This window comes from Chanodichthys erythropterus, chromosome 11 (genome assembly GCF_024489055.1).
Source record: "Chanodichthys erythropterus isolate Z2021 chromosome 11, ASM2448905v1, whole genome shotgun sequence".
Lineage (NCBI taxonomy): Eukaryota > Metazoa > Chordata > Actinopteri > Cypriniformes > Xenocyprididae > Chanodichthys > Chanodichthys erythropterus.
In genome coordinates, this window is record NC_090231.1 from 52,410,313 (window position 1) to 52,433,527 (window position 23,215).

Consider the following 23,215-nt stretch of genomic DNA (forward strand, 5'->3'; position numbering starts at 1 on the left):
TTATGAAATTACATATATATATATATTTTCATTTATTTGCAATTAAAATGCACTTAAGTGTCTTAAGTATACTCTTTTAAAATATCTATATTAATATTTCCGTAATAGTTTTTTTTTTAAGTATACTTAAAAGTATTACTTAAGTGGTTTTTTTTTCACAAGGGTATTTACTGTATAACTATTCTTTTAATGTTTTTGAAAAGTCTCTTATGCTCATCAAGCCTGCATTTATTTTTCTCAATATTGTAATATTGTGAAATATTATTACAATTTAAAATAATGGTTTTCTATTTTAATATACTTTAAAATATAATTTATTTATGTGATGCAAAACTGAATTTCCAGCATCATTACTCCAGACTTCAGTGTCACATGATCCTTCAGAAATCATTCTGATATTTTGATTTGATAGTCAGTTATTATCAATGTTGGAAACAGTTGTGCTGCTTAATATTTTTTTGGAACCTGTGATACTTTTTTCAGGATTCACTGATGAATAAAAAGTTAAAAAGAATAGCATTTATTCAAAATAGAAATATTTTCTAACAATATAAGTCGTTACTATCACTTTTTAATAATTTAACACATCCTTGCTGAGTAAAAGTATTAATTTCTTTCAAAGAAAGAAAGAAAGAAAGAAAGAAAGAAAGAAAGAAAGAAAGAAAGAAAGAAAAAAAATTACTGAGCCCAAACTTTTGAACGGTAGTGTATATTGTTACAAAAGATTTTTATTTTAAATAAATGCTGTTCATTTTTAACTTTTTATTCATCAATGAATCCTGAAAAAAGTATCACAGGATATAAAAAAAAATATTAAGCAGCACAACTGTTTCAAACATTGATAATAAATCAGCATATTAGAATGATTTCTGAATGATCATGTGACACTGAAGTCTATGGCTGATAAAAATTCAGCTTTGCATCACAGGAATAAATTCTATTTTAAAATATATTTAAATAGAAAACCACTATTTTAAATTGTAATAATATGTCACAATATTACTGTTTTTTCTGCATTTTTGATGAAGTAAATGCAGGCTTGAAGAGACTTCCTCAAAAACATTAGAAATAGTAATGTTTACAAACTTGAATTTCACATAATAACAACATATGGAATATTAAATTATATAAAATGTGTTGCTATGAATATGCCAGGGTAGGGTGTTTAATATCTTGGCTCCAAATCATAATATACGTATTCATAGAAACTAGGCCAAAACGTGGATGCCCGAACTGAAACTCAAGAATGAATGAACTGTACAAACAGTGAAGTCATAACCTGAGCAGACACCTGCTGTCTCCGTTACATTCAAAAGTGTTAACGTATGTCTGTTTGTGTGTGATCAGCGCTATATATAACCGCATGCTAGTTAAAACAGACAGACTAACAGCTGGCCCTCCCTCTGACACCCCTCACCCCTCGCAGTCCGTTCGACCAGAGCCCCTCAGTCCTGGTCAGAGAGGGAACAAGCACAGGTTGCACTGATCCAGACTGACCCCACTTTCCTCTATTAAAGGATACTGACACAACCTGACACATCGCAGGTAAGGAGCCCCTGCCTCAGGTGCTTATGCAGCAGGGATGTGAGGGTTGTGTGTACAGTGTGTTAAAAGTTCTGTCAACTTTTCTGACTGCCATCATCTATATATAATGATGCACATTAATGTCTCAAAGCAGTATGAAAGGTGTCAGTTGTCACTAGCCCTGATAGACAGCGTATGGGGCTAAACTGCATTAGCCTGTACTGATTATTCTGGTCATTTATGATATGTGCTCACTGTTGGTTTGATATTTACATATTGATGTAATTTGTGTATTTAGCAAAGTGTGAGAATGAACTACTATGCCTTAGACTAAATATTGAGGATAAGGTTTATTTACAGTATACTTTACTTAACAAATAAAAAAAAACATAGTCCCTTGTGTAAAAGAAGTACATTATGGAAATAATTTATTTTCCAAGCATTTACTTAAGTTGAACTCAAGAGTGCTTTTTTGACACACTTAAGTTGGACTTAAGTATATCATTATGTAATTTCACTTCTATGGAATTACTTCTACTCTTTTTATAATATGGTTAAAGTGTACTGATGAAGTGTACTGACAAGAATTTATGGTAAAACAAAATACTTTAATATCATTTCCATTGAATTTTTTATGTCAAATTTAAATATATTTGCAATACATTCGAAATTAAGAAATTGCAGTTTTGTACATTTAAAATATATAAACTTTAAATGTAATATCAAATAACGCATTACAGTTAAAAATATAATCATGTGCTTTAGTATGTTAGTCAACACATTAAAATAAGTGTACTTCTTTAAAGCACAACAAAATAGTATTAAAACATAATGACATAAAATGTACTTCATCTCTTTAAGTGCACTTAAGTGGCCTTTTATGTCTTAATTATATTATCTAATCTATTATATTTTTTAAATATACTTTTAAGATTTAAAGTAGCCTACACAACAAGTGCACATTCAATACATGTACGCTCGATTTCATTTTTGGACACATGTTTTGCACACGAACCATAGTACCATTCTTTAGTATTCTTTGGAAGTACCATGTAAATACCATGGTGCGTGCATAAGTTTTAGTTTTTTAGTTTTAGTCATCTTAGTACTTAAAGTCCCCCTGTAGTCAATAATTTTATCCCTTAAAACTCATCTTTGATCACCAAAATTACATATTTAAACGTTTTTTTCCTGTGAAAAAAATATGAATGCCTTAAAATAGCTTGAAAGTAACTCTACACCCTTGCCTCATTTAATATACATGGACCTATGAATATGATAATTAGCCCCGCCTCCATTCACTAGCACGAGCTCAGAGGAGATCCACTCGGTCAACTTACTGAGGTAAACGCTGCACAATGGTATCATTTTTTACAACACAGGACACATAGCGGTAATTAATATGATTAGCGTTTTGCTTGACTACATTATCAAACAGCTAATAATGTGTTGCTAATGTTACACAAACCATGTTCACATTCAAGTGTCCGACAGCTGCCTCTAACAATCAGTATCCTTAAAAACGCTTTGAACTCAGAACGTCAGTAGAGAAAGACATTTTCGTATACGTTTTTAATCTAATATTTTAATAATATTAGATATTTAATATAATATTCAATTATGAAAATTATTTTGAATAGTTTTAGTTATCGATAACAACACTGGTGGGAATTCAGCCCTGTTAAACTTTCCATTAGCGCTCACCGTATTTAGTAGGATGGTAACAACAGTACAGTAATGGATGTGGACACAAACTACCGCCTTTCCCCTGGTAGACTCGCACGGTGTGACATCACACCCTTCATCTGCGACGTCCTGTCCAGTTGGGTCTATATCAGGCATATCGATTCACAGTCCCCTGCAGAACTACACGGGGAGCGCTGCCTTTGCTCCGACGTCATGTGTAATTGCTCCGGGTTATTTAAAGGGATGTGCTAGTGTCAGCAGGTGTAATAAATGTCACCCACTGGACTATGAATGTGATTATGTGTTTGTTTCTTGTGTTGTAGTTGAAAAGGTGTGAGATTGCAAGGGGCAAAATGTCGGAGATTCACATTCCCTAACTTTGTTTTCCACAGACAGCATGTCTCAGCATACTCTGATGTCAACACAGGAGAGGAAAATGCAGGCGGCTGCTATTTGTAAAGAGATCCATGCTACTGATGGTACTAGCACTGATTTATTACTAACCTTTATATATATATGTGTGTGTGTGTGTGTGTGTGTGTGTGTGTGTGTGTGTGTGTGTGTGTATAAATATATATTAAAATGTACTTAAAAGTCTTGTATGCTTATCAAAGCTACATTTATTAATTAATTTTAAAATGTAATTTATGTGATGCAACGCTGAATTTTCAGCATCATTACTCCAGTCTTCAGTGTCATGTGATCCTTTAGAAATCATTCTGATCATGAAACATAAATATCATCGTTGAAATAAAATGTCAGTGTCATTGTTTTGTCTCAAGATGCACACCAGTAATGTATTTTTCTTAGCCATTTTTTTATAAAAGCTACTAAAATATCCTAGTTGAACTAATGCCTAGTCCTGGCTTAAAGGGATACTCCACCGTTTTTTCATATTAAACTATGTTATTCCCTTAACTAAGACGAGTTGATACATACCTCTCTCGTCTCAGTGTGTGCACTAAATCCCTCTGTACTTTGACTTGGCGCAGTAGTATCTTCACTCGTGAAAAGTCCTCTCACCGGCCCCCGCTCTCTCTCCTCCTCCCACATTTACAGGAGAGGGAGCGGAGTGAAGATGTTACTGCGCCAAGTCAAAGTGCTCCCGAGCACTTGCTGTGGTATTCCGCCATACAATATAGTTATCCATTTTACACGCTTAGAAAAGCGCAACGTTTTGTTTTGTGTCACCGTCCTAGGTCGAGTTACACTACTCGAGTAACTGTATTTAAACAGGGAAAACGTGGATGTGTTTGGTAGCTTCTCTGCTTGGCCCCTATTGAATGAACTGGGCTAAGCTAAGTGCTAACAAAGTTTCGCCGCAAGACAGAGGGATTTAGTGCACGAATTGAGACAAGAGAGGTATGTATCAACTCGTCTTAGTTAAGGGAATAACATAGTTTAATATGAAAAAACGGTGGAGTATCCCTTTAAGCTAAGCCCTGTCTGTGAAACCGGGCCTAAAAGTCTTTCCAAAAGGAATTCAAGTAAGTAATAAGGTACAAGAGGCTGTGCTGTGAATAAATCACGGCTGAAGGTTGTTGTTAGGCATGATGCAAAGCAGATATACAAATATTAAAGCCAAAAAAAAATAAAAAAATTATTTGAAGTAAAATCACTAAAAGCTTTCCTTCCGCCGGAAAAAAATAGTCCCTGGCCGTGAACAGCAACAGAAGTTACATTATTATGCCATTAGATGGTGGCAAAGACTGTCTTTATTAGTGAATCACTTAGTAGCGAAGACTTTTAGATTGAAAAGACTGAATTGTTGTGAACACGGAACAAGACGCAACTGACAAATGCTTTGACTAGCGCTGTCAGTCATGGGAAAAACTCCTTAAATGTTAAAAGGACAAGATATTGCAGCGGACATTTAAACTTTTTTATTAAGAACATAGGACTGACCTGAAGGAAAATGCTAAATCTGAATGCAGGGGATAAACTCGCTCACTTGATCTCTTTCTAACAATACTCTTCTACATAATAAAGTAAACATCAATGAACAATATTAATAGAGAACAAACAGTTTACATTGCTAAGAGTTTTATCAGAATAAAACACAGCTATTGACAAATCCGAATCAAGGAAAGGAACTAATCGTTTTATTAAGTTAATATAAACCTAGTAATATAAACATACTGTAAACCCAAACAAGCTAGGATAATTATTTAGACATTAAAACACTGTTAAGATTTGTGTATTCACATTTGTAGTGATTAGATTAACCACACCCTGGACAGATAAAAATACTAATCCATAGAGATGTATAACTACCGAGAGCAACTAATCCTTTTGTAGTTGTCTGTTTGAAATTCTATTTCGGGGAGCGGACAACTGATCGGCCGGTGGCTGACTGCAAGATGATGCTTGACAGCTGTAAGAACATACCAGCAAGATAAATTTTCATCCTTTGATATGCCTGTAAGAGCTCCCCAAGTGACCTGCATTACAGCCTTCAGTAGTAACTCGATTTGGGCCTCTGCTAAAGATAACTGACAACTGAATTGAATTGTTGATCAGTGATCAAGAACACTGCAGCATCACAGTTTAGAACAGGGGTGTCAAACTCAGTTCCTGGATGTCCATAGTCCGAAAGAGTTTAAGATGCGTTCTCACCATGTCATAATTACTGTAATGATTCTGAACTGTAAAAACCCTTCTAGTGCTTGTAGAACTTGTAATTACAACATGTAGAGCTACGACTTGTAACACGTGGCTGCTGTACCAGCTGACCACTGCAGATTTAGGGTGTGTTTGACTTAAAGTGGGGCTGCACAGACTGATCTGTGTATGACCGCGAGAAGTACCGCGAGAGTGATTCGAAAGCATACAGAGCTTTAATTACGGTAATTACGACATGGCGTGAATGCAGCATTAGTTCCAACCCTGCTTCAACACAAATACTTTTTTGTAGTTTACATGGAGACAATAACGGTATTGTTTGAAAAAAAAACTTGCACTTTGAAACCCGCTTTCAAAAGTTAAAATTTTCAAGCCCACAAAACATTGTTGCCGTGCAAATGTACAGCCAAAGCAGTTAAAAATTGTAACGTAGTTCGTATGTACGGGAAGAAGGAAGCGGGAACCAGAACATTTAACAAAACTTTAATTCCAAAATAAACAAAGAACAAAACAAAAGTAATGCCAGCAGACCCTCGCGGACATCTGCCGGCCACACAAACATAATAAAACATAGAATAATATCCAGGCCTGGTCCTCTCTCATCCTTCACTGTCGTCGCTCCTCCTTTTATGCTCCCGGAGCTCCTCTGTGAGAGACTCAAGGCCGGTGCACCTCCCAGGTGGAGCTTGTTAACTCTTGAGCCACCTGCCTCGCACCATTCCCTCACGGCTCTCACCCGCCCTGGTCGCCACATACCCCCATCGCCCCTCGCAGGCCGGGGGGTACTCCCGCGACTACGCTTACTCCCCCCAGGGGCCTGTCTTGGCGGCCGCAGCACCTGGGGGTAAGGACAGACGAGACGAGAGAAAGGAGACGGAAGCAAGGGGAGCGACAGAACGAGAGAGGGGAGAGAGGAAAAAGAGAAAAAAAATTCTGGGTCCGGCTCCCGGACACACTGCCGCTCGGTCCTCAGCCTGCCGAGAGGCTCTTCCTCACGGTGCCATGCGATGGCACTGGACGCTCGGTGGACGACCCAATCCTCGACCGCCTCCTGGCAGCCGGTGATGGCTCCTCCGGTTGAGGGCAGCCGGCAGCGAGTCCGCCCCCTGCTCCTCCCCATCATGGCGAACGGTAGCAGCCTCCGGCCCATGGCAGACAACGGCACTCCTCCACTCCCTCCAAGACGGCAGCCACCCCATCTCGTCCCAGGAGCACGGCATCCGTGTCTCTGTCCCACCTTTCACAAGGCTCCAGCACCACCGCCTCGGGCAGCCTCTCGCGGTCTTCACTCCCACGCTGCCCGAACTCCGCAGCACCGCGATCCCCCTCAGCAGCGAGGGCTCTCCGACAGCATGTCCCTCCTTCCTCCCGGGTTTCGGCACCAATGTAACACTGTACGTAAGTAAGGGAAGAAGGAAGCGGGAACCAGCGAACATTTAACAAAACTTTAATTCCAAAATAAACAAAGAACAAAACAAAAGTAATGCCAGCAGACCCCGGCCACACAAACATAATAAAACATAAAAAAAAAAGTCCAGGCCTTGTCCTCTCTCATCTTTCACTGTCGTCGCTCCTCCTTTTATGCTTCCGGAGCTCCTCCGTGAGAGACTCAAGGCCAGTGCGTCTCCAAGGTGAAGCTCATTAACTCTCGCGCCACCGGCCTCGCACCGCTCCCTCACGGCTCTCGCCCGCCCTGGTCGCCACAAAAATGTTTCCATTTTTATTTGAAAATGGTGTTGTGTAAACGACCACTGAATTTGACATCCCTGGTTTAGAATATATGGCTGCCCAACTGAATAGAGTGAATTCAGGTTGATTGGGACACTTTTTCCAAGACAACTCATCCATAACAAAAGTAATCCACATGGATCCAGGGGGTTAATAAAGGCCTTCTGAAGCGAAGTGATACAATTGTGTAAGAAAAATATGGAAAAAACTAAAATAACTGACAGATGGCCGTATGCATCAATTTTCTTCAAAAGAGTGAACTCTGACGCGACGCATGACGTAATGACAAACGCGGAAGCGCAGAGGAGAGGGCAAAACAAAACACCGGTCACAAATAATAAGTCTAAAACGAAAAACGAGAAATAATGAGAAATGTCAGAGGATTTCGATTTAAGAGAAGAGGAGCTTGAGTTTGTTGCACAGCCCTATTTGATTAAACAGCAAGAGGCGTCTAAGCTTACAATACTCTTTTACTTTTTTAAAACTCATTTTAAATATGGATATTTTTCTTACAAAACCCATCACTTCACTTCAGAAGGCCTTTATTAACCCCCTGGAGCCATGTGGTTATCTTTTATGATGGATGGTTGCATTTTTTGGGCTTCAAAATCTCATCCTCTATTTACTGTCATTATAAAGCTTGTATGAGCCAGGACTTTTTTAATATAACTCCAATTGCATTTATCTGAAAAAAGATAGTCATATACACCTAGGATGGCTTGAGAGTGAGTAAATCAGGGGGTGATTTTCATTTTCAAAATGATATTGTGTTGACTTATAATGTAAACTTACTTTGTTTTTACTCTTTTCCACAGAAGAAGAGATGGATCTAGGGAGGAAAGTTAGCGCACCAAAGGAGATCATGTTGGAGGAACTTTCCTTATCATCAAACAGGGGCTCTCGTCTCTTTAAGATGCGTCAGAAGCGCTCAGAGAAATACACCTTTGAAAGCATTCAGAATGAAGCCAACACACAGCACAGTGTAAGTGTCATTTGTTACAGAGTCTGTGGTCCATAAGCACAGAAGGTCTGTGTGTGGTTATATACAATCTAAATAAACACCAATTCTCTTTGTAGTGACCATTCCATTTTTGTCTTATCTCAGATTGATGCCATGTCTCTGGGCCTAAGTGCTGAAAACATTTTAAGTCATGAAAATTGTCCTGGAGTTGACCAGGCACACAATACACTCAACCCTGAGAATATTGCACCAGGTTAGTCCACAGCAGTTTTTTTTTTTTTTAGTGGTCGAAGCAACAAAGGTGCAGGAACCTTATTGTATTTATTGCCAATTATTAATTTTCTGTCCCAAAGCAGACATCTTCAATCCTGCTCCTGGAGACCCAGCATACATCTCAATCAGCTCCCTAGTTCAGTAGCCAGGGCACTGATCAGGGAGTCGGCCACATTCATTTACACGATATACTGATTTACAGATATATATACTTATAAGAAGCTAGGAAGCTGATTGAGACGCAGGGCCACTGTCCTGCAAAGTTTATATCCAACTTGCTTCAGCACACCTGAATTTTACACCAATATGATTTTCAAGTGAACCTGAAGATCTTGATTAGCTGGTTGGAGCCAAACTCTTCAAGACCATTGGTCTCCATGAGCAGGGTTGAAGAACCAAATAGTCTGGGCATCAGACATCAAAAGTCAGGGTTCCTCAAATCTGGTTCTGGAGGGCCACTGCCCTGCATATTTTAGTTCCAACCCTAATCAATCACACCTGAACAAGCTAGTCAAGGTGTTCAGAGTAACTAGGGCTTCGTTCCAGTTCAGTTTTAGACACGCACTCGCGAACTTCCCTAAACACTTCCCCTCGGGGGAATCCCTGCCGCCATTTTGAAGTGCGTTCCACTTCGTGAAGTGGACGAGGGAAGTTTATATAGACAGACCCTCGCTCCCTCGATTTTGACTGAGGAAGCGAGTCTACTTCATATGTACACTTCAGGCAGCTCCATAACCCACAATGCAACACGATTGTGACGTAACCGCATATCGTGTTTAATTTACCCAACCACAAACAACTCTATGATATATTAATTATTTTTTAAACATTTAAAACACACATATATACATATAGAATGCTGTATTAAACAATTTTGTAAGGGGGGAAAAAAATAAATAAATCAGCTCCATTGCGGATTCCAAGTGATCAAGGGCTTAGGACGTTCCAGTTCAGCCCATTGCAAAGGTTCCGCCAGAAGTGGGCACTCGTGCAACGTAAGCAATGACGTACATCCGAGTCAACGAGACCGAGTGAAGTTAGCGAGGGAAGGGCATTTAAAAACCGAACTGGAACGCAGCCTAGAAAATTGCAGTGAGTTTGATCAGGGTTTGAGCTAAACTCTGCAGAAGGTGGCCCTCCAGGGCTGGATTTGAGGCACCCTGCCATAAGTTGTAGAGACTTCAAACTTTTTTGGGATGATTCCAAATCCTCACTTCTCAGGCACCCCCACACACATGTGTCGGTCGTCCCATAACCCTGATGAAAGGTATCAAAAGAATTTTGATGATATAATTCAATTAAATGGTCTGGCGTCGCCCATTTTGACTATGACCTGCAAATGCTCAATGCAGTGAACAAAACTTGATACTACAGAACCCCTGAAGCAGGGTGTCCAAACTTGGTGCATGGAGGGTCAATGCCCTGCAGAGTTTAGCTCCAACTTGCCTCAACATATGTCTGGTAGTTTCTAGTAAGCCTTGATTAGCTGGTTCAGGTGTGTTTAACTGGGGTTGGAGCTGAACTCTGCAGGACACTACAGGGGCAGGATTGAACATCCCAGCTGTAAAGGGACATAGTGATGGAAAAAAAATATGAGATGGGAGTAAAAAATGATATGTCAATGCTTTTGCGATCTCTCACAAAGGTTCTGTGAGTGAACACACAGTTTCTCGGGGGAACTCAAAACTTTTGTGAAAGAAGGCAAAAGCATTGACGTATATTTTGACGTATACCCATCTCATATTTTTTCATCAACTTTTTGGGGCTCCATATGATAAACATAGACAACAGGATATTCTGAAGATGCACACCAAATTATGTAAAAATCTGCAAATAGGTACAGGGAAAAAGCGTTTTTTGATATAATCCACAATGGAAAACTCAGGAGATAGCAGTAATAATTACTCAAACACACTTACAATCACATCAACAATAACGAACAACTGATCAAACAGAATATAGCACTGAGTGGCAAAGACTGAGTGGCAGCATTGGTTTTCAGCATGAATGCCGTGAAAAACACACAAAACACATCCAAAACGGGAAAGAGCTTTGCGATTGAGTGTACAAATAGCTTTGACACAAAATCTGATGTATATTTTAACAGACTGGTGAAACCTACAGAAAAAAATAGGCAAATAAGTCACTACAATTCACAGAAACAGCTGGACTCCAGCAGAGAAACATGTTTTGCAGTTATCATTTTGTGTCAAAATGTTGGAATTTAGGGTAAAATCATACCCTATATATTGTATTGTTATATGTTGTGTTGACAACTCATCAATTAAATATTTACCATCTTATATTCTGCATAATTGGGTGTTTTTAAATAAACACTGACAAAAACTATACAAGTTTTAAGGCTGGATGACATGACGATATATATAACATTGATATGAAGTGATCACTCCGATTTAGACCTACCTATATTGTAGTTATATAAAGTGTTCACAGGCAATTTGCTTTATGTATTTCCCCGGCATCGAAATCAGGCACATATAAATGTCAGGAAACACATTTGGCTGCATGCCAATATCCATGGATTAGGTTTCTTTGACAAGTTATAAGGAACACTTTCAAGCCCAACCTTTAGTGTAATCATTTGTTTTACTTGCATTTTCACAGTTTCCCCTATTAAATCCAGTCATGCAGCAGGTTCTTTTGCCACTCAGTCCAGCTGAGGGAGCGCGTTCCGGCGGGAAAGTGATGTCTATGCATACCCTCTATATGTAACATAATCCTTATATGTAAGGATAAACCAAAACAGGTGTAGACTATAATTAATAACCAAAGAAACTAACTAGGAACTCAGGCCAGTAAAACAGGAACAGAACACAGAGAAACCAAAACCAAAACAGACTACAAGTGACATTACACCCTCTCCTCCCAAGCCGTAACAAATGGTCTGAGGAGGGAGAGAGGGGACTCAAGGAAGCGGAACATGAGACAATGAATCTCTAAACATCACAATGAATCTAAACTTTGAAATATTAATGTTTCTTTTCTGTATTTTTATTATACATTTTATAGCATTTACTGTTACATGCAGCACACTGCAACTTTTACATCTTGAGCATGTAATTCCTGTGTGAAAAGTGGCCATAGTGCCCTAACAGGAAGCTTGTTAAGTGTTTCCTGTGTCCTTTAAGTGGTGGCACAGAGCAGCAGCTGTCCACGATAACATCTTAAACACATCCTATCCTTATAACTCCCATGGTCTGATCCATCCTTGGGGCTTAGCTACCCTTCCTAGATTGGTGGATGAACACACATTTCCCGTACGTCCTGCTATTTTAGTGTCTTTGAGGCTTCATTTTGATGAGGAGGTTGGTGAGGATAATACGAAGACCATCAGTTGAAGTTTTGATAATAAATAAACAAGATTAATATCAGACAAACTCACTATGTAAGAGAGAGAGCAGAGCACTGAGTTCACGCTATGAAGGTTTATTTATTTATAATTTTATAATTTGGTTTATACTGTATCTGTATACACGCAGTAGTGGCCAAAAGTGATATCCGGAGGGGATATTTGTTTTTAATGACCTTGTATGTTAGAGAGAGAGAGAGAGTTTTGAATAAAGGGTGAAAATGTCTAGGCTGGACATCACTTTTGGTCACTAATGTTTATATATTATTAGTAGATATAATATAAAGGTGCCATAGAATGTGTTTTCAAAAGATGTAATATAAGTCTAAGGTGTCCCCTGAATGTGTCTGTGAAGTTTCAGCTCAAAATACCCCATAGATTTTTTTTTTAATTAATTTTTTAACTGCCTAGTTTGGGGCATCATTAAATATGAGCTGATTCAGGCTGCGGCCCCTTTAAATTCTAGTGTTCCATGCCCACGGAGCTCGCGACTGCCTTAAACAGCATAAACAAAGTTCACGCAGCTAATATAACCCTCAAAATGTATCTTTACAAAGTGTTCGTCATGCAACATGTCTAATCGCGCAAGTATGGTATTTATTTGGATGTTTACATTTGATTCTGAATGAGTTTGAGTCTATGCTCCGTGGCTAACGGGCTAAAACTAACATTACACACTGTTGGAGAGATTTATAAAGAATGAAGATGTGTTTATGAATTATACAGACTGCAAGTGTTTAATAATGAAAAGAGGCTCTTGTCTCCATGAATACAGTAAGAAACAATGGTAACTTTAACCACATTTAACAGTACATTAGCAACATGCTAACAAAACATTTAGAAAGACAATTTACAAATATCACTAAAAATATCATGATATCATGGATCATGTCAGTTTTTATTGCTCCATCTGCCATTTTTCGCTGTTGTCCTTGCTCGCTTACCTAGTCTGATGATTCAGCTGTGCACAGATTCAGACGTTACTGGCTGCCCTTGTGTAATGCATTGATCATGAGCTGGCATATGCAAATACTGGGGTCATACATGTTAATGATCCCGACTGTTACGTAACAGTCAGTGTTATGTTGAGATTCGCCTGTTCTTCGGAGGTCTTTTAAACAAATGAGATTTATATAAGAAGGAGGAAGCAATGGTGTTTGAGACTCACTGTATGTCATTTCCATGTACTGAACTCTTGTTATTCAACTATGTCAAGGTAAATTCAATTTTAAATTCTAGGGCACCTTTAATGTTAAACCAAAACTGAATTTGTAATTTGATTTGACATGACATATTCGGGCAGTTATCTGAAAATGCACTACAAAGAAAGGAATGAAATCTCAAATATGTTTCACAACCATCATCTTTCAACATTTTTGAGCGAATTACTTTTTCTGTGCCACTAGTCAGCAAGCATAAATTGCCTCCTAATGAGAAATGTTTCATAGCTCATCAGCGTCTTGATGTGTCAGTGCACTGCCCCATGAAAATAGTGTCTAAAATCGAATCCCCCCTGCCGTTATTATCATTTCTCTGAGGCCTGTTGATCTGCCCAGACCCTCAGCACAGAAATATGCATTTTTTTGCTGCTTCCTTCAGGCCAGTAAACTCAGGAAGGAGATTGTCCACAGTGTGAGGTTGATATGTGACAGAACACCCACATTACATAACTGTTGTTTTTGGCTTGCTGGCCCTGCCAGTGAACAGCAATTTGAGGTATACTCCTTTTGAAGGGTCCCCCTCCGTCCCTCCACAGCATGTTTTAGAAGCCTTTTACTGCAGATTAAATGATAACCAGACAGTAATATATCACTAGAAGCTGACAATACGCTAGCAGTAGCTAACAGAGTGTGCTAGCAGTCCACACAGCATAACAATAACCTAAAGGTACTGTAGCATAACAATAAGGTAAAGAGCTAAACCCTCAGAAAATGTAACAATATTCTTTTTTTTTCACTTCCCTTGTGCCTAATAAGTGGACATAATTGTATTGAATGTGCACTTGTAGAGTACTTCAAATCTTAAAACTTGTACCTGTAGATAACATAATATTAATAAAATAAAATAGTCTTAGGGGAAATAAAAGTAGACACAATTGAGACATGAAAAATATCTTAGGAGAAATAAGACATAACTGAGACATGAGAAAGTTCTGAGAGAAGGAGTCCAAACATGTAACATACTTGAACATATAATCACTGCAATAATGATCCTATCATTGACTCTTCAGCATTAATATAATGCATTATATATAAAGGTTTTTCTTAATCAGCATTTTTTTGTCATTCAGCATGTCTTATAAATGTTTTTTGGTTCATGGACCGCCTTATGGGCAAATAAAGCTTTTTTTTCCATGCATTCAATAGGCTATGGTGGTCCCTTGAAGGATGTTCCAGCAGAGAAGTTCAACTGCACATCAATGCCCAGATCCTACCAGTCCCCCTGGGAGCAGGCCCTCATTAGTGACCCCTCTCTGGCCGAAACGCTGGTCATCCGCATGCCTGAACCTGAAACCAGACATGAGATACCTCAGTACAAGAGCTTTAACAGGTTTGTGCTATACTCAAAACTTGAGAAAAAGAAATGTAAATAACCATGCATGCAATATTTAGTTTTTGAATTAAAAGATTTCAAAATTTGGTTTCTTAATTAAAATACATGTATTAATTGTGTTTCATTAATTTTTTGTGTGCATATTACTCAAAAATAAAAATAAAAAATACGCTACAAACCAGTGCTATATTAGTATTATTTTTAGACTTTTATAGTATTTATTATTATAATTTTGAATTAGATTTTATTTTTATATTTTCATTTTAGTTTGATTTTGTGTGCTTTTGTGTGCATTTTTATTAGTTTTTTAAATAATTCTATTTATTCTATTTTTAATTTATTTATATTGAATTTTTAGTTATTTTAGTACTTTACTTTAACTTGAAATTATTTTATCTCAGTTAGTTGCCAAAGAATTATTTATAATTTTCATTATTAAAGTTAAGTTTTTCATCTAGTATTTGTTTTAGTACTAGTTTTAGTACGTTTAGGTTTAGGGGTCGTTTACACAATACCATTTTCAAATAAAAACTGAAAACTTTTTATGTGTTTTGGCCAATCATTTACATGTCGACAACTTCATTTTGGGGGACTGAAAAACGCAAACTTTTGAAAACGGGTTTCAAAGGGCAAGTTTTTGAAAACGATAAGGTTATCGTCTCTGTGTAATAGGGCTGGACGATATGGCCAAAATTTATATCACGATATAATTCTAAATTTCGGTCGATACGATATAATTCCGATATCGATATGAACTATATAATAGCCTCAGAAAAACTGCCAAGAACGGCCACAATGGATGTCTGTACCGCACCGAAACCGTGACCCTAAAAATAGGACTACTGTCAAATAAAAATAAAGAAAATAAGAACAAACAATCAAACTACAAGCAACATCACAAATAAGTACAATAAAGCAAATATTCAAATAAAATAAACAGTGCTTTTCAGGTTTTTCAGGTATGTAACAGTAGTTTTCAGGTACAGAAAATGGATAAAGTAATCAAATATAAAATAACACTGCATATTATCTTTACTGTATATAAGATGAATCATTATTGAAGTTACAAAAACTATTCAGTCAAGAGCAGTGAGTGATTTCTTTGTTATTTGATTTAACATTAAAAACAGGCAGCAGGAATAGTTTTTTTTTCCCTTTAAGACAACCAGTACATATACTGTTACACATGCGCTGTCTTTCTCGACTGTTATACGTTCACTTAAGACATAACTGACTATGTTTGCTAGGATACTCGACAAGACGGGCATGTTGACATCATTTTTTGTATGAATGTGGCCGTCGAAGCGCAAGACTTGAAAGAGAACTCAGTATTTGCGCGCTGTCTGAAATAAGCGTGTGCGCGCTTCGGATGAGCGCACACAAATCTCATAGCGCGTGCAAGTTCTCTTTCGCGACTTATTCTTGAAGGTTTAAATCAGCAAGGCTCAAATGAGTTTAGTTTAAACACAGATAGCAATGTGTGCTGTTCAGGTCTCACCTGCGTTCGCGCGCTATCAACACCCGGGTGATGACGGCGTAAATGACTGGACATGAGAGCACACGGTACTAACGTTAGCTGTTTACAGTTTACAAAGAGTGACTGTTCTGTCCACGCTTTTTGATTATCGTCGTTTTGCGCATCCATCGACTGAAACATACATTATCTGAACTCTGTCTGTTTTCCACGTTACTATTTTAAACAAACCATATTAACCAATAGATACGCTGATGGCAGCGTGTCTCTGTGGTGTACGTCATCACGCAAATAGCCAATCTTGTTCTGCTCTAAATTTTGAAGAGTTTGGTTCCAAAACGCGATAAACGCCATTTTCAAAAAAATTGAGTTTCCGCCAAAATCAGTATTGTATCTGGTCGGTATTGAAAAGTCATTTATTAATTTTGCGCAAAATGCGATATCCGTTGTGTTATTCTGTCATGTTTTCTCCCTTTCTTTCCAAAACGCAACAAACGCCAGTCTCACTTCTCTGCAGAACGCGATATATCCGCTCAACCAATCACAGCGCACCATTCCATGCACTGTAAACAGTAATGGCGGCGCTCTGAATACACCCCGCATCCTTTATCTACTTTGTACTTTGTGATCAACAAAAACAGAAAAATTAATAATTTCGATGAACATTGCTGAACCTGTGGTGCTTTCTGCGGTGGGGAAGAAACGCAAGCCATCGAAATCATTTACGTGAGGAGATTAAGAAGGCGAGGCACTCGAGTCGGGAGGAGGAAAAATGCCGGCTGTTGCTTGTTTCACGACAGCATCAAATTTCTATCACGCTCCCTAAACTGAACTGTTTATTTTAACCATGCGGTGACGCCAGATACGCCTTGATCGGTAATGACAAACAGAGACATAATTCATTTATAAGATTAACAAGATGACTCGTTGAATTCATTTTGGGAGCGACGAATGAATGTATTTTTAGTCAAATGCATGTACATAAGATTAGTATTGACAAAGTTCAGAGGCTGTCATATATGTGAATTAACTTACTTTCAATATGAAAAATAACTTTTATATTGATGGATTAATTGCATTTTGAAAAAAAAAAAAATCAAAACAAAAAAACGTGTCATGCATTTAATGCATTTTGGGGAAAAAATAATAAATTTTTATAATAAACCTTTGAAAATCTAAATCTAGATTTGAATTTTTTATGTTTTTATAACCAAAAGATGCTATGTGAAAGTTTGAAACAGAAAAGAGTGGTTTTCATTTTGCCAATTTCTTGGTAAAGAAAACACCTTTTTACTCAAATTAATCAAAATGGATTTATAGCGTTTTGGAACCAAACTCTTCTCTTTCTAACCGCTGCGCCTCAAGTCAATGAGAAATGCTGTAATGTATATCGAAATACCGGAAATGTGTTTAAAAATCATATCACCGTTATCGAAAAGAATTATATCGCGATATATATTGATATTGAATTATTGTCCAGCCCTACTGTGTAAACTACAAAAATGCTGATATGTGAAAATTTGTGCGTATGTATATATGTATAGTGTATAGGTGCATAGTGTTTCTTTACAAAATAACATTGCCAACTACTGGCCTGGCAATACAGAGTAATACAGAATAATACAACGTTTTTTAGTCATTTTTGTAGATCATTTTAACAGCATTGTCATCTGTATGTGAAAAACTCAGTGGAAAATTTTTTACCCTTTTTAGTAGCCTACATTGTTGTCATGTAAATGTACCCTTGGTTAACAATAACATTACTACAATTTATTGCACTGGCCCATTCTGGTGCAGTATGCGATGCCCACTTTTTAAAAATCCAATCAATTCCCAGTGGATAAAATAATATTGGGCCCTTTTTCTCTTTGAATATCCTCTTGCATATGTAAATATGTCAAATCACAAAAATAAAATAGTTTACAAATGCTGTGTTATGGTGACTTTTAAGAATATATATTGGAAATCTGCCTGAACTGTACATAAGAACATGTTTAATGAGCAGAAAGATGCCATCCAGCAGTATTAGAGTCAGTCAGCAAGATAATCTTGGGTAAAATTATCTAAAATGTTGTACAGCATATGCTAAATTTTTTGCTGTAAGATTGTTTCTGTTGTGTTGTCTAACATAAAGCTCTCATTAACTGTCACTTCTCTAATTGAAGGGTGGCTATTCCATTTGGTGGCTTCGGCAAGGCACCCAAAGTCCCTGTTAAACCTCTTGATGTGGAACCCGGCCACGTCATTCCAAGTCCCGTGGCCGCAGCACCTGCCGTGGTCAAACGACCCACCTTCAACAGAACAGCCTCAGGCTGGGTTGCTGACAGTGCTCCTCTGATACTTCCCAGCATCCCCCTTGAGCCCATATCATCCATGTCTTCCACATTTATCCCAGAGTCAGATGACCTCTAAGCGTTATTCTTGTTTTTGTAAGCTTAATTTTCACTGGAATACACACTACCAGTAAAAAGTTTGGAAAAAAGTATTAATATTTATAAATGGTTTTTGAAAGAAGTCTCTTATGCCCACCAAGGCTGCATTAATTTGATCAAAAATACAGTAAAAACAGTAATATTGTGATACATACGTGAATATTTTATTACAATTTAAAATAATTGTTCTCTATTTTAATATATTGTATATCCAGTATTCAGTGTCACATGATCCTTCAGAAATCATTCTAATATGCTCATTTGCTCAAGAAACATTTCTTAATATTATCAATGTCGAAAATAGACTTTTAATATTTTTGTGGAAACCATGATATAATACTATACCATTCCAATGCTTGGGGTAAGTAAGACAAAAAAATATATATATATTATTATTATTATTATTATTATTACTTATATTCAGCCAGGATGCATTAAACTGATCAAAAGTGACAGTAAAGACATTTATATTTCAAAGAATCCTGACTGTATCACAGTTTCTACAAAAAAAAAATTATAACTGTTTTCAACATTGATAATAATAAGAACCATAATTAATAATTGAGTACCAATGAAAAATTGAGCAGCAAATCAGCATATTAGAATGTTTTCTGAAGGACACTGAAGACTAGAGTAATGATGCTGAAAATTCAGCTCTACATCACTGGAATAAATTAAATTATATTTTTAATATATTTAAATAGAAAATTTAGCATACTGAAAATGTAAAACACTGAAGTTATATGGCATGCCGTGACTGATTTCGGATGGATTATTGGAAATGTCTCCTAATGTTGATCTATAATATTTCACTACTAGAAGGGCTTGCCAATCTGCCCATGTAGACCTGTAAATATGTATTTATAAAGGGCTGTGACATCAACATTTATTTAAATGATCGAATAAACAAAACATTCAATGAACTTGTGTTCCATTTGCACAATTTTCAAAAGTAGCTTTTTGGCATTAACACAACATATTTTCATTATGCACTATAGTAGTAAATTAGAATCCAGTAGTGCATGCCTACTGTATGCTTGTGTCAGTCATTTTCACTATCAAGGTTAGAGTCTCCAGGGCCGACAAATTGAATCTGTTTTCCTGACGCAGCTGAGATGAGGGATGAGTCCCTTGCCATCTGTAAGGCTGCTGTCTCTTGCATTCGATCAGACAGCCGCTGATGGGCACAGCACACGTCCATCACAGCTCAACTTCAGCCCATTTACTCTCAGCTGGGTCTGTGCTTAACATAAAATAGATGCAATGGCATAAAAATGAAAACGAGCTGAACAAGAAGCAGCTTTGCCATTTTTTATCCTGCAACGCTCTCTGGGATACTTGATTCTGATTGGTTAATCACAACCTTCTGCCATCATATTTTTGAATAATTGACCTTAGGAACCGATTTCCTATACGCTGTGCTAGTAATAGTTTAATCATTTAAACTCAATATTTCCTATTTATTAATTCATTCATTTAAGTAGCTGTGATAGCATACAGTCAGCTTGTCATTATGACAAAACAAATCCTTTCTGAGTTTGCTGTGCATTAGATCCTAATGCAAAGCAAACTCGGAAGGGGTTTATTACATTATGCATAACAGATTATCTACTTTTCTGTTTCAAAACTAAAAAATTATAGGTTTGTTTCACAAGGATTTTGACGTCGGTATGGTACAGGTTTTCTATTTGGTGAGAAAGCATCTGCTAAGAACATGTACATTCAAGTTTCTATATACAGCACTAGGGTTCTTGACTCAATTAAAGGTACATTAAGATTTTTGTTAAAAATTAGCAAAATTTATGAGTCGATACACCATCAATCCTTCTTCCAAAATGTGTTTTTGTCTTACCCTGATTGACTATGGTAAGCATCAGAGCTGGCGCCAGGACACACAAATTTACATTATTTTAGAACGTAGGTCTATTAATTCCTTGGCGATGCATCAGCCACACTATGACAGATGTGTATCGTGTTTATTTTGTTTTGTTTTTTTATTTAAAATATTCACAAACTTGATAACTATATCATGAATTCAGTTAATTATATATTCTGATTGTCAAATATGTGAAAGTGAATGTGTTTTGTCGTTCAAACACCTTTATAATGACCATGTTAGTTGATATAACACGTAATGAGTTAGCACTGCAATTCAGAGGATCTGTCGGATTTACATCACGTAAATTCATCCATTATCCCCGAAATACATAAAAGTGGCCAGTGAACTGGGAGACGAATAGAGAAAACTTTATTGTTTCATAAATTATAATTGAAAGGATTATTATTGCAGCTTCCTTATAAATGTCTTTTTTATATAGGCTAGTACTTTACAACCCAATGTTTGGGACGTTTTTTTTTTTTTACTTTTTTCTAACTAAAAGACTTTCAAATCGCATGAGCCAATATTTTATTCTGAATAGAACATAGATAACAAATGTTTAAACTGAGAAATTTTACAATTTAATGCACAAAATGAGCTTAATTCAAAGTTGATGCCTGCTACACATCTCAAAATAGTTGTTTACCATGGTGTAGCATCTCCTCTTCTTTTCAAAAGACGTCTGAGGCATCAAGGATATGAGTTGCTGGAGTTTTGGTGTTAAAATTTGGTCCTATTCTTGCCTGATATAGGTTTCCAGCTGCTGAAGAGTTTGTGGTCATCTTTGACGTATTTTTCATTTAAGGATGCGCCAAATGTTCTCTATAGGTGAAAGATCTGGAATGCAGACAGGCCAATTCAGGCCAACTCTTCTACAACGAAGCCATGCTGTTGTAATAGCTGCAGTATGTGGTTTTGCATTGTTTTGCTAAAATACACTAGGCCTTTCCCTGAAAAAGATGTTGTCTGGAGGGGAGCATATGTTGCTCTAAAACCTTTATATACCTTTCAGCATTCATAGTGCCTTCCAAAACATGCAAGCTGCCCATATCGTATGCACTTATGCACCCCCATACCATCAGAGATGCTGGCTTTTGAACTGAATGCTGATGACACGCTGGAAGGTCTCCCACTTCTTTAGCCCAGAGGACACTGCGTCCGTGATTTCCGACAAATTTGGACTCATCTGAACAATGAACACTTTTAAACAGTCCATTTTAAATGAGCCTTGGCCCACAGGACACAACGACGCTTCAGCACCATGTTCACAAATGGCTTCCTTTTTGCATGATAGAGATTTAGTTGGCATCTGCAGATGGCACGGTGGATTGTGTTTACCGACAGTGGTTTCTGGAAGTATTCCTGGGCCCATTTAGTAATGTCATTGACACAATCATGCCGATGAGTGTTGCAGTGTTGCCCTCAGACAACAATGATTTGAAAGTCTGTGATTTGAAAGTCTTTTAGTTTTCATTTTATTCAAATTTAAAAAACGTCCCAACATTTCCGGAATTCGGGTTGTATTTAAATGTCTGAAAACTCAAATAAATATTATGTGGTTGAAATAAAAACACTGAATAGTTATATATGAAAAGCGCTGAGCATGTCCGTCTCTGGGTCAGTGCCAGCCAAAGAACGAAATCACATTAATTTAGCAGTGAAGCACTGAACTTTCTAATCACACCGGTGTGATCATACACATTAAAGGGTTAAAATCAATCCTGTTTTGGGGTTTGAGGGGGGACAAATAAGATCTGAGGGGGCAATGCCCCCTTTTGCCCCCTCATGGCGCTGGGCCTGAAGCGTACTGTGTTAAGTGTTTATTTTTTTAGATCTGATAGGATGTTTTTTGTGGGAAATTGCATACATATATCACTTGCTCATGCATGTCTCATCATATCCACTTTTTGTAAAAAATGTTGTAAAAGCAACACAGAGATGACGCTTTTATTATTCAACAGGTAAGATATTTTATTGAACAGATAAATTGCCATAGCTCTCTAACCGAGTTCATTATATTTATTGTGAAGGGTCATTTCATTATGGTTGTTGTAGCGCTGGGCTGGAATTTACTTTCAAGGAAGTGCTGTGCCTATTAATGTACAGTACAGTACAGTACACTACAGTAACGTCTTCATCTAGTCAGCTTGAGATCTAAACTGGTTAACTCTTAAGCCTAGTTTTAGTGAATGGTTAAAGGTGCCCTAGAATTAAAAATTGAATTTACCTTGGCATAGTTAAATAACAAGAGTTCAGTACATGGAAATGACATACAGTGAGTCTCAAACTCCATTGTTTCCTCCTTCTTATATAAATCTTATTTGTTTAAAAGACCTCCAAAGAACAGGCGAATCTCAACATAACACAGACTGTTACGTAACAGTCGGGATCATTATTATGTACGCCCCCAATATTTGCATATACCAGCTCATGTTCAAGGCATTACACAAGGGCAGCCAGTATTAACGTCTGGATCTGTGCACAGCTGAATCATCAGACTAGGTAAGCAAGCAAGGACAATAGCAAAAAATGGCAGATGGAGCAATAATAACTGACATGATTCATGATAACATGATATTTTTAGTGATATTTGTAAATTGTCTTTCTAAATGTTTTGTTAGCATGTTGCTAATGTACTGTTAAATGTGGTTAAAGTTACCATCGTTTCTTACTGTATTCACGGAGACAAGAGCCGTCGCTATTTTCATTATTG

The 23,215-nt window shown here is 37.3% G+C and overlaps 1 protein-coding gene across 1 annotated transcript; it reads left to right on the plus strand.

The window, feature by feature from the left end:
- Positions 1-1,405: 1,405 nt before the first annotated feature.
- On the plus strand, positions 1,406-19,539 carry myoz2a (myozenin 2a). The gene is made up of 6 exons (XM_067401375.1): positions 1,406-1,545; positions 3,603-3,689; positions 8,376-8,542; positions 8,666-8,774; positions 14,531-14,714; positions 18,357-19,539. The coding sequence occupies exons 2-6, from the start codon at positions 3,608-3,610 to the stop codon at positions 18,601-18,603; spliced, it is 789 nt and encodes a 262-aa protein (XP_067257476.1). The 5' UTR covers positions 1,406-1,545; positions 3,603-3,607; the 3' UTR covers positions 18,604-19,539.
- The last annotated feature ends 3,676 nt before the right edge of the window (positions 19,540-23,215 follow it).

Bases quoted from the DNA above. Each gene is read 5' to 3' on its own strand.
- myoz2a (XM_067401375.1), top strand. From the start codon at position 3,608: ATGTCTCAGCATACTCTGATGTCAACACAGGAGAGGAAAATGCAGGCG. The intron at 3,690-8,375 runs GTACTAGCACTG...TCTTTTCCACAG, and splicing joins AGAGATCCATGCTACTGATG to AAGAAGAGATGGATCTAGGG. The intron at 8,775-14,530 runs GTTAGTCCACAG...TGCATTCAATAG, and splicing joins CCCTGAGAATATTGCACCAG to GCTATGGTGGTCCCTTGAAG.